Source organism: Nelumbo nucifera, chromosome 1 (genome assembly GCF_055504915.1).
Source record: "Nelumbo nucifera cultivar China Antique chromosome 1, China Antique-T2T, whole genome shotgun sequence".
Lineage (NCBI taxonomy): Eukaryota > Viridiplantae > Streptophyta > Magnoliopsida > Proteales > Nelumbonaceae > Nelumbo > Nelumbo nucifera.
Window position 1 is genome coordinate 72,241,583 of NC_142649.1, and position 12,119 is coordinate 72,253,701.

The following is a 12,119-nucleotide window of genomic DNA, read 5'->3' on the forward strand; positions in this document are numbered from 1 at the left end:
GATTCAGCTATAATGTAATTCAGCTCCTTCACATACAGACTCATTATAGACAACTCCTGCCATTATAACTTCTCTAGTCAATGCTCAAGAAGCTCATTCTCGTGCCATACAGACTACATAACCATAAAGAAACCATTACATAAGAATGGCACAGCAGAAAATATTTGTGTACATGGAAAGAACGAGAGAGACTAACCACATATCTTCAGGCACCAAAGGTTCTTCACGCAAAAAAGCTTCCAAGCAGGTGTACAAGGAAAGAGGTTCAGTACGGGCTTTCTTAGTTGCTGGCCCATACTTAAAAACTTCTGGTAAATTCTCCAAATAATGGGTATCATACTTCTCCAAATGCTTCTGTGACCAATCAATAAAAACCAAAATTGATGTTGAAGATGAGGAAAGTCTGATTGTTTTTTCTTCTCCTGTTGACAGATCAATACATGCATTATTTTCATCAACTAGCTGCAATGGAAGTTTTGATGTCACAACAATCTTAGAACTACTCTCATCCTTGTCTATGGAGTCTGATACAGTGGAATCTGTGCATGCTTCACCAGAACTAACTTCACGAGATGCATGTGATGCTGCTGCTGAGATACTTGTATCAGGATGATCTGAAGACTGTAGACTCTCAATTCTTAGCATGGGAGAGAGCATGGTGTGAACTATTGTTTGTATATCACCTTTTGTGATAACATCATCACGTGAGATAGGTGCAACAAGAGGGGTACCATAAGGCTTCCAGCCTGTGTGGGTACTATTACCATCCCTGCTTAAAGGTTAGAGAAGAAAAGAAAGAATCAGTATTAAAACTGAATACACAATAACTATATGGCTATACCTACTCCAACAAGAGGAACTACATTTTGTTTTTGTTAGAATGTTAGAGTGATGTTCGGCTGATAAGAGTTCTTATTAGCCCATTCTTATGTTTAACTTATCTTGTAACTGGGCTTGTGTTAATAGGCCTAATCCTGTTTAATGATTTAAGTCATCTGGGTGTCCCATCACTAATCAGGGGCATCCCAGTAATTTCTTGTACCTTGTACTATATTCATCTATAAATAAAGAACTGGTCGACTGGCTAGTACAGTTCGACATTTTCAGCATCTCTTCTTCTTCTCCTCTTCTCTGCTTCTTCGACTACAGTGGTTCAGCTTTCATGGTATCAGAGCATTGAGCACTTTCCTGGTTACTGCCGACGCCATCTCATCTTTCTTGCTGTAGTTCACCTTTTTTTTTATCTGGGTTGCTGCTGTGAAACCCTAGGGTTGCAGGAGAACAACACAAGGTTCGACCTAGGGTTTCCCTTGGTTGTAGGGCGCAAGGGAGGTAAGACCCTGAAGCTGGAGTCCTACTAGTTTCTAGTAGTTAGCAGCTATTCGGCTGCTAAGAAGAGGTCTGTATAGGACAGACCTAGTTGAGGACTGATTTCAGCAGTCCTAGTGTTGTCTGTAAGGAGGGAAACTCCCTTTACAGTAGCAGTACTCGAAGTGCAAAGTGGAGTCTACATAGCACAGGTCGGTTACCAGCCCAGAACACTTTTTGCTGCTGTAACAGAGCTGCTTCAGAACTGTGACAGTCTCGGCAAGTCTGAAACTGTGTTGCGAGCTGTCAGGACCTACTGAGGTTACTTCAGCTAATCAGAACCTGCATCAGAACTGGTTCAGAAAAACCTTTACAAGACTGTGGCGACTTCAGTTACTGATCATTTCCAGGTCGGTTACCAGCCCTACTCCAGCTCTGTGAACTGGTTCAGTTACAGAATTTTTTTCTTGCTGCTGTACCCGAACTGGTTTAGTCCAAGTGAAGCCTATCCGGTGTGCTACCAGCACTGTGAATTCTGAGGTGAAGCCTATCTGTGTGCTATCAGCACTGTGAACTCTGTGACTACTTCGGCCAGCCCTAACCAGAACCACCAACAGTACTGTAAACAACTCCTTGACCGAAGTTAGGATGTCATCACTATCCAGTGAAGTTTCTTCTAAAGATAACAGACCTCTTATAAGGTCTTCAAACCTGGAGAACCCTAATCTGCATAGCTTGCAGATTACAAGTGTGCTATTGGATGAGTATAACTTTAGAGAGTGGTTTGTCTCAGCAAGACTGTTTATTACCTCTCGTGACCTCACTGGCTATTTGGATGGAGACAAGAAACAACCAGAAATTGGCAGTCCTGAATACACCGTGTGGCGTAAGGAAAATGCCACAGTCATGTCTTGGTTGCTGGCCTCTATGACTCCTAGGGTGGCCAGAACTGTTCATCACTTCCCCACAGCTGCTAAAATTTGGGAGAAAGTATCGAAGACATATGGCCAGAAAAAGAACAATGCTAGAATCTACAGGCTGAACCAAGACATTGCAGCCCTAAGGCAAGGAGACATGTCTGTGGCAACCTACTTTGCAACACTGGAAGGCCTCTGGGAAGAGCTTGACCACCATTTGATTTTGGATTGGGAAAATGCTAATGATAAGGGGAGGCATGATAAGCAGATTGAGGAGGGCAGAGCCTTCAAGTTTCTGGCGGGTCTTGACCCTGTATATGAAGGTATAAGGTCACAGATTCTAGGGAGAGATGAATTACCTGAGCTTCACCATGTCTACTACCTGGTGAGGAATGAAGAAGTAAGGAGAAAGGAGATGCAAGTTGACTCCCAGACACAGTCAACAGAACAACCTGGAGAGCATTCAGCCTTAGTCTCCACTAAGGGGAATAGATTTTCAGACAAGAAGTCCCTCAAGTGTACACATTGTGGTGGTGAGAAACACACAAAGGAGAAATGTTGGGTCCTGTACCCTCATCTGAAGCCAGCTGCTCTGAGAAAGGACAAAAGGCAACAGAAGGGCCACACAGCAAGTGGGAATCTTGCCACCAACAACAGTAGTGACAACTCACAGAGTATTCAGACAGTGTCATCTTCCACCGCAAGGCAGGCTGCCGACTCCTCTGGACCAAGTACTTTGGGCTTCACAGCTAGTGAGGTAGAGATTCTCAGTCGGGCATTAGCCCGTCTGAAGAACAATTCTTTAGCTTCCACCTCTCTTGCCAAATCAAGTACAGCCTCTGCATTTAGTGCATCTAGTTCCATTAATTCTACCTCTTGGGTGATTGATTCCGGAGCCACTGACCATATGACACATATGTCCTCCTTATTCTCCACATATCATTTGTTGTCTGGCCAGGATAAGATGAGAGTAGCTGATGGGTCCCTCTCCACCATCTCTGGAAAAGGGGTGGTTGACCTAAGCAAGGATCTCTCTCTTAAATCAGTCCTACATGTTCCTAGTCTTACCTCAAATCTGTTGTCTGTTTCAAAGCTTACAAAAAACTTGAACTGCAGTATAACTTTCTTTCCTTCTCATTGTGTCTTCCAGGACAGATTGACGAGGAGAACGATTGGGAGTGGTCATGAGTATGGGGGCCTCTACTACTTTGATGAAGATGTCAGCTCAGCCATGCAAGCTTCTACTACTAGTCCGGAGAGTGTGGAGTCAATAGCTAGGCTGCACTTGTGGCATGCTAGGCTAGGTCATTTGTCCTTTTCTTCCTTAGCAATGTTGTTTCCCGAATTATGTAAGGGCATTTCGAGTCAAAGTTTAATTTGTGATGTGTGTCAAATGTCAAAACAATGTAGATCAATGTATCCAATTTCTAGTAATGAAATTCAAGCCCCTTTTGACTTGGTTCATTCTGATGTTTGGGGTCCTTCACCCATTGTTTCCATTGATGGCTTCCGTTACTTCATCAGTTTTATTGACCATTATTCTCGATGCACTTGGATTTATCTATTGAAAGGACGTGAAGAAGTTCCCCGGATAACTATGATGTTTTGCAAGATGGTTGAAACACAATTTGATAAAAAGATCAAGCAATTCCGTTCAGACAATGCAGCTGAATACTTTGAAAGATCCCTGAACTCATTCATGGAAGATGCAGGCATGTTACATCAATCATCGTGTGCTTACACCCCTCAGCAAAATGGGGTCGCTGAGCGCAAGAACAGACATCTATTGGAGACAGCTCGAGCCCTTCTTTTCCAGCACAATGTGCCCAAGCAATATTGGTCTCAAGCTGTTCTCACTGCATCATACCTGATAAATCGGATGCCATCTAAGGTACTGGGTATGAAGACCCCTTTCTCTGTTTTGTGTCCCACTCTTCCAGAATTTCCTCTTCCCCCGCGGGTTTTTGGTTGTACATGCTTCATACATGTGAAAGATCCAAAGAAGACCAAGCTGGATCCTAAGGCTACAAAGGGAATATTTTTGGGGTACTCTCCTACGCAGAAGGGGTATAAGTGTTATGATCCTGTCTCCAAGAAAAAATATGTCACCAGGGATGTAGTCTTTTTTGAGTTTCAACCCTATTTCGAGTCTTCTCAGAATCCTCTTCAGGGGGAGAGTAGTGGGTTGGAAGAGGATTCTCATTCTCCCTTCCTTTTTGTTCCCATTTCAGCACCTTCCACTACTACTAGCTATAACATTCCAGGTCAACCTAGTGAGACTTCCACTGTGCCAGTTGCTTCTCCAGATTCGGCTGATACTTCTGAAGGTTCCAGTAAACAAGAGAAAGAGATACTTACATACAGTATAAGGAAGAAGGCCCCTCAACCTCATGATTGCAACCAGTTGAACTCAGATCAATCTGTCTCTGCAATCCAAGGTAATTCTGATTCACTCAATTCAGTTTTGGATCTTCCTATTGCTCTCCGTAAGCCTGTTCGTTCTTGTACCACTCGACATCCCATAGCCGATTATGTTTTTTACTCACACTTATCCCCTGCCTATCATTCCTTTGTGTCTACTCTTTCCTCTGTATGTGTCCCTTCCAAGTATTCAGAGGCGGCATCTGATCCAAGGTGGAAAGAAGCCATGAATGAGGAGATGAAAGCCCTAATGAAAGCAAGGACATGGGAATTGGTGGACCTGCCAGAAGGGAAAGGCACTATTGGGTGCAAGTGGGTATTCACAGTAAAGCACAGGGAAGATGGGTCAGTTGAGAGGTACAAGGCCAGACTCGTGGCAAAGGGGTTTACACAAAAGGAAGGAATTGACTACAAGGAAACCTTTGCCCCAGTAGCAAAGCTCAACACAATCAGGGTTCTACTGTCACTAGCAGCAAAATTCTCTTGGGAACTTCATCAGTTGGATGTGAAGAATGCCTTCCTAAATGGTGATCTTCATGAAGAGGTATTCATGGAACCCCCACCTGGATATGATGTTGGAAAGAAGGTATGTAAACTAAGGAAAGCATTATATGGTTTGAAGCAATCTCCCCGGGCATGGTTTGAGAGACTTTGTTTGGCCATGAAGAAAGTAGGGTACACTCAGAGCAGTGTAGATCATACATTGTTTACAAGGAGACAGGATGACAAACTTACAGCACTCATTGTGTATGTGGATGATATGGTGATTACTGGAAATGATGTGAGAAGATGAAGAGGCTGAAGGAGTTCTTAGCTTCAGAGTTTGAGATCAAAGACCTGGGAAATCTGAGATACTTTCTTGGAATTGAAGTTGCTAGATCAAGAGAAGGAATCTACATATGTCAAAGAAAGTATGTGCTAGATCTCCTAGAGGAAACAGGCATGATGGGGTGTAGGCCAGCAGACACTCCAATAGAACCAAGCCATGGATTACAAGAATCAATGGGTGAGGAATACTGTGATAAGGAAAGGTACCAAAAGTTGGTAGGAAAACTGATATACTTATCCCTTACTCGGCCAGACATTGCTTATGCAGTGCATGTTGTCAGTCAATTCATGCACTCACCAAAGACCCCTCATATGAGAGCAGTGGAAAGAATCCTCAGATACTTGAAGACTTGCCCAGGGAAAGGAATTTTATTCAGAAAAAACAGCAGACTTGAAATTGAAGCCTACACTGATGCTGATTGGGCTGGGTCTGTTGGAGACAGAAAATCAACCTCAGGTTACTGTACATTCTTGGGAGGAAACCTAGTCACATGGCGTAGTAAGAAGCAGAATGTTGTGGCTAGATCAAGTGCAGAAGCAGAATACCGGGCTATGGCACACGGGGTTGCTGAACTCTTATGGCTCAGGACTCTCCTTAATGAGCTTGGTATCAAGACAGAGGGTCCTCTCAAGCTGTACTGTGATAATAAAGCTGTTATCAACATTGCCAACAATCCTGTGCAGCATGACAAGACAAAACATATTGAAATTGATCGACACTTTGTTAGAGAGAGAATTATTTCAGGAGAACTCTGTGTGCCTTATACTCCATCAGAGATGCAGATTGCAGATGTATTAACTAAAGGGCTGGCATCAACGAAGTTCAGGGACATACTTGGCAAGCTAAACATGATTGATATCTATGCTTAGCTTGAGGGGGAGTGTTAGAATGTTAGAGTGATGTTCGGCTGATAAGAGTTCTTATTAGCCCATTCTTATGTTTAACTTATCTTGTAACTGGGCTTGTGTTAATGGGCCTAATCCTGTTTAATGATTTAAGTCATCTGGGTGTCCCATCACTAATCAGGGGCATCCCAGTAATTTCTTGTACCTTGTACTATATTCATCTATAAATAAAGAACTGGTCGACTGGCTAGTACAGTTCGACATTTTCAGCATCTCTTCTTCTTCTCCTCTTCTCTGCTACTTCGACTACAGTGGTTCAGCTTTCAGTTTTCAAGAAAATATAGCATGAACTGGTTCCCACATGGTGATTTGTGCCTCTTTAACATAACAATTGGTATGCATGCTGAGCCATCACTCATCAGAACAGACCCTCCAATTGAGCCAAAGAGTGCTTGGGCTACCAAAAAATAATGGAGCAACAAAGTAATATTGGAAATTTTGAAATTTCTCGTCTCTTTTTCTATTTTCTGATAGAATTATTTTGGTCATTTCACATGTTGTCTATGAGGTCCAGCCTAAGAGTATGATTTATCTAATCATAGTTCAGTCATTTTTAAAGTTTCATAATCATTAGATACAGATGGGAAGGCTGGTGGAGATTTGATGTCTACTAAGGGGCCATTTGATAACAGTTGAAGACAGGTGATTGACCGATGCTTTTTTTTTTTTATCAGCAAAGAAATTCATTTATTTAACTTTGAAATTAAGTTACAACAATGCCCAAAATAAACATTAGGTTACAACAATGCCCAAAATAAGGATGGTCTATCAGCTCCCTGTTTGGCCAACACATTCGCTAACCCATTAGCTTCCTTTTTAACCCATTTGAAAGTAGAGTTAAATTTCTTTGCAAGTTGGTCAATCTGTCTAAAAGTGAACCTGAGTTTCCAAAGTGCTGATTCAATTTGCTTTGCCCATGTTATGATCAGAAGGGAGTCTCCTTCAATTTCCAACTCCCTTGCCCCTAATTTTTCAGCAAGCTTGCAATAGTGCTTTTGATTCAGCTTGAATCGAGTCACCAAATCCAATTGGTCTTGAAAACAAGGCCATCACTACTCCTTGATGGTTTCGAAAAACTCCCCCTACTGATGCTTAAAATATTTCATTATCCGCATGATTTTCTTCTCCTGCTAAAACATGAAAAACACACTGGAAAGGTCCATAAGCATCAAGGGGCCATTAGAGTTCTCATTTTGCTTCTCTATCTTTCTGCTCCCTCTTGGTTGAGAAAGGAGGGCAGAAATGCTAATATGTTTGAAGTTGTCACGAAGCACAATAAAACCAAAGTTAATCTGTCTGTGTTCATTTCGTGTTGGATCATCTCAATATCATTTCTTTATCTCTATTTAATAATAGAAGTTTCTTTGTTATAGTTAACTTGAGTTAACAAAATTCTTTGTGTTGTTTAGGATTCATTTTTCAGGTATTGTCTTTGAAAAAGAAGAAAAAAATCAAGCATTAGGAGCAGAACTAGCAGTTGGATCTTTCATTGTCAAGATATAAGGATTTGTGAATGATTACATATTCCTGCAGGGTATTATGATTCAAGTTCAGCTCTATAGTCTTTTATGATCATAGTTTTCAAGGTAATGGGGGGCACCTTATCACCTACTTGCCTAGGCAGGCACTTAGACATCACCTAGGTGATGGGACGTTTTTGAATAAAAACCATGAATCACAGGGTAATTCCCTAGGCTCCATCGCAAGCAGCAGCTATTTCTCATAAAGAAAATGGAAGAAAGAAAAGAAATTTCGGAAAATACAGGGGCTGAGCATCTATTTTTGTCTTAGGAAAAGAAGAAAAGAAAATAAAGGATGAAAGAAGAAGAAGAAGAATAAAGGACTATGTCACTGACTTTTGCCTGTTTTATTATTATAATCTCAGAAAATTAAGAATATAAAAGTATCCAAGAGCACCATATAAAAATATTGGCAATTAAGCAACACGACCCTCCATGAGCACCTTATCACCTATGTGTCACTCTATATGTTAAGGTACCTTGGTATTACTTAGTTGTCAACTTTAGGTAGTATGGTAGTCTCTATTATCATATGATAGTGGATTGTTCTTGTATCATTTGGTGTAGCAATGGCAGCCATGCCTTCATTGGGTTATTTGGTTTTTCGTTTGATTGATGGCAGCATGTTTGTGTTTTGTTGGATGGTCACAAGATATTGTTGTGACTATGTGAGCTCATGAAAACCAAATCACCCAGGCATGCATTCATAGCTGTCAAGGCAACGCCTAGGTGATAAGGCGTTCTTGGAGGAGGGTCGCCTCACCCAAACACCCACATATTTATATGTAAGACACCACACAATATTTTTATTTTTATTTTATGTTATTAATAGTAGTACAATAGATATTATTAGACTAAATTATTCATATTGTGGGTTTATAGTATTAATATTTTTATTCTTATACTAGTTTCTTTTTGTCATTTTCTTATTTGTTTGGATTCAATTGAGACAAAAGTCAGTGACATAGTCTTGAACCCTTTAGGACTTTAAAACCTGAATTGATAAGTAAAAAATAACTTGAAGATTTTATCCAATTGACACACAAGAACAATCAATAGGATTTCTTCTTCTTCTTCCTAGACAAGGGCTCAACCCTCATGTTTTGTATGTTTCTTTCTTTTCTTATTTTCTACTCGTAAATATGTTCACTTTTTATCTATTGATATGACATTTATACTTATTTCATGAGAATTATGATGATTATTAGTTAAAGATCACTACTTATTACTATGAAACCAAGGCATCTACCCTAGGATTTATATTTTTTTATTTCAAAAACATGTCGGCTAGGCGACTAGGTGACAAGGCGCTCTCCTATCGCCTAGCTTTGCCTTGGTGCCTTGAAAACTATGCATGCACTCACTGGGTGAAGGGTGATTTGATTTACCATTTGACTTACAGAATGTCTAGGTTTTTTTAGAGGCTACAAGAAAGTTTTATGATTATGTGAACTCATTGGTCCATATGTTAGGCTACCTTTGTATTTTGATATTCCTAGTAAGGTAGTGGATCCTAGAAGCAGTCTGCTTTTCTATCATATGATAGCAGGTAGTTCATGCATCATTTGGGGTAGCAACAACAAGCATGCACTCATTGGGTAATTTTGTCCTTCAATTGATTGATAGAAGTCTACATTTTATTGGAGGTTTGCAAAAAACGTTTGCAGTCTCCATTTTTATCATGTGATAGCAGGCAGTTCATGTATCGTTTGGGGTAGCAACAACAAGCATGCACTCATTGGGTAATTTTGTCTTTCAATTGATTGATAAAATGTCTACATTTTATTGGAGGTTTGTAAAGATGTGTTTGGACCATGTGGACTACTTGAAACTAAATCACCTAGGCATGTACTCACAAAGCAATTTGGTTTTAAATTTGATTATTAGCATGTTCGTGACTTGTTGGGTCACAAGATAGAGTGGTAGCTATGTGAAATCATCGAAATCAAATCACCCAGTCATGCACTCAGTGGGTGATTTGGTTTTTCTTCTAATTAATAGCATGGTAGTGTTTTACTAGGTCACACAAGAAAGTATTGTGACCATGTGAACACATCACAACACATGTTAGGCTACTTTCACATTTCTTGATTGTCATAGTAAGGTAGTAGACCTTAGAGGTAGTCTCTATTTTTTTATATGTTAGTGGGTTATTTTTGTATCATTTGGGGTAGGAAAAAAGCATGCATTCATTGGTGATTTGATTTTCCGATTGATTGCTATCATGTTTATGTTTTATTGTAGGGTTGCAAGAAAGTATTTTGACCAATGTGAACTCATCAAAACCATATCACCTAGGCATGCATTCATTCTTTTTTTTTTTTTTGATGAGTAATGAAGAATTTTATTAAGATAAAGTTTAAAGTATAAAGCACACTGACAATTGGTTACAAAAACAGAGTTCTCCCAGAAGGCGCGAGTTGCTGCCTTACATACAAAGTAAAATTACAATTGATCCCAGAATAAGTGATCCCTGTTCACCCCTTGCTTAGCTAGTAGGTCAGCCAGTCCAGTTGCCGACCACCTCTCCCACTGAACTCTCACAGTGAGATTAGAAGTAAGCCACCTGAATCTCCTCATCTCTCCCCTAAAAGACCAAGCTACTGTCTCCAGTTCTTTCAGCTACCCAGTTACCACTTTAGAGTCCCTAGGCATGCACTCATTCAGTGACTTGGTTTTTCATTTGATTGACAGTAAGGTTATGCTTCATTGGAGGGTAGCATGAAAGTGCTGTGGTTGTGTGAATTCATTGTTTAACATGTTAGGTCACCCTAGTACTTCTAAATTGTCATAGTAAGGTAAAAGACCCTAGAGGCAATCTCTAATTTTTTCATATGTTAGCAGGTTTTTAGTATGTCACTTGGGTAGCAATAGAAAGATGCACTCACTAGATAATTAGGTCTTTCGTTTGATTAATAACATTTGTGTGTTTCACTAGAGGGTTGCAAGTAAATATTGTGACCATATGAACACATCAAAACCAAATCACCCACGCAAGCACTCACTAGGTGATTTGGTTTTTCATTTGGTTGATAACATGTGTTTATCGGAGGGTCAGAAGAAAGTGTTGTAACCATGTGAACTAATCGCTCCACAAGTTAAACTATCTTTGTATTTCTTAATTGTCAAAGAAAGATAGTGGACCCTTGGAGCATAATTTTCAAGGCATCGAGGCGAGTCTAGGTGATGACTTTTCTAATAAAATCCATCTTTCACTATTAAATTTTGCCTAGTCACATAGGCGATGGGTTTTCTTGAATAAAAACCAATGTTTTAAAATGCGGAGGCATGACGCGAGGCATTCCACTACCTAGAGGCGTGAGGGGTAGTTCAGAACGTAAAAGGCATAAACCTCCCGAACACAAGGACGTGTAAGCCTCCTTAAGAGGAGGGGGGTCAGGAGGAAGGAGGAGGAAGGAAGAGGAAGGAGGAGGAAGCCCCTCAGCCGAAGGGGCTTTGTTTTATATAAGGTGTGCATGAGGCATACACCTCTAGCACGCCTCACGAAAAAAGTGCATGAGGCGTACACCTCAGAGGTGTCAGTGCCTCTGGCATACGCCTCAGGGTGTTTTGGGAGTGCCTCCAGGCATACACTGCCTATGCCTTTTAAAGCATTGATAAAAACCATGAATCCTAGAGCAATTCCTAGGTCAACCATCTTTCACTATTAATTTTCTATAATCTCCACAAAAAAAAAATGTATAAACTTCATCGAAACATAGAAAATCAACATATTCAGGCAAGTTTTTTCAGCAGTTATCAAATGGCCCCTAAAGCTCCTAAGTGCTGAATTCATAAGCTGCCAAGGTGGTGGAGATGTTACCAAGAATAATTTTGAGGAAAGAAAGCAGATTTCTGATGATGATCTCATTGCACAAAAAGAAGGAACTCCTCAAGCAAAGAGTGAGGTGGAGTTATGAAGGGTGATTGAGAAGGAAGTTCAAGTCAGTAAGAGCTTGGGACTTTTCCTTCTGGGTGGAAAGGAATTTGCTAGAAGAGCATTTGTCAAATTATAATCAAGAAATCACATTGATAATTCTGCTTCTTCAGGTGTAGATGTAAATTGTTATCCTGAAGATAATCTCTGTGAGGATTTAGATGAATAAAGAGGCTGGATTTTGGTTTTCTCAGGCTTTTTGTCTATTGCAGTAGGTCAGGTATGGGTGAAGTGCTTTAGTTAGGATGGGTCAGTCAGTTTGTTGGTGGATAGAATCTGTAA

General features: G+C 40.4%; 1 protein-coding gene across 3 annotated transcripts in view; it reads right to left on the reverse strand.

The window, feature by feature from the left end:
- UBP5 (ubiquitin-specific protease 5) overlaps positions 1–12,119 on the reverse strand; it is a 70,919-nt gene that overhangs the window by 1,511 nt on the left and 57,289 nt on the right. For 2 of the 3 annotated variants that reach the window (XR_016085570.1, XM_019199024.2), the window contains exon 11: positions 197–772. Coding sequence is in view for 2 of the 3 variants with exons in the window: in XM_019199024.2 (XP_019054569.1) it covers positions 197–772 (576 nt within the window). In the remaining variant the exon portion in view is untranslated. The remainder of the gene's footprint in view (positions 1–196; positions 773–12,119) is intronic. The other variant, XM_010269401.3, reaches the window with a different exon arrangement.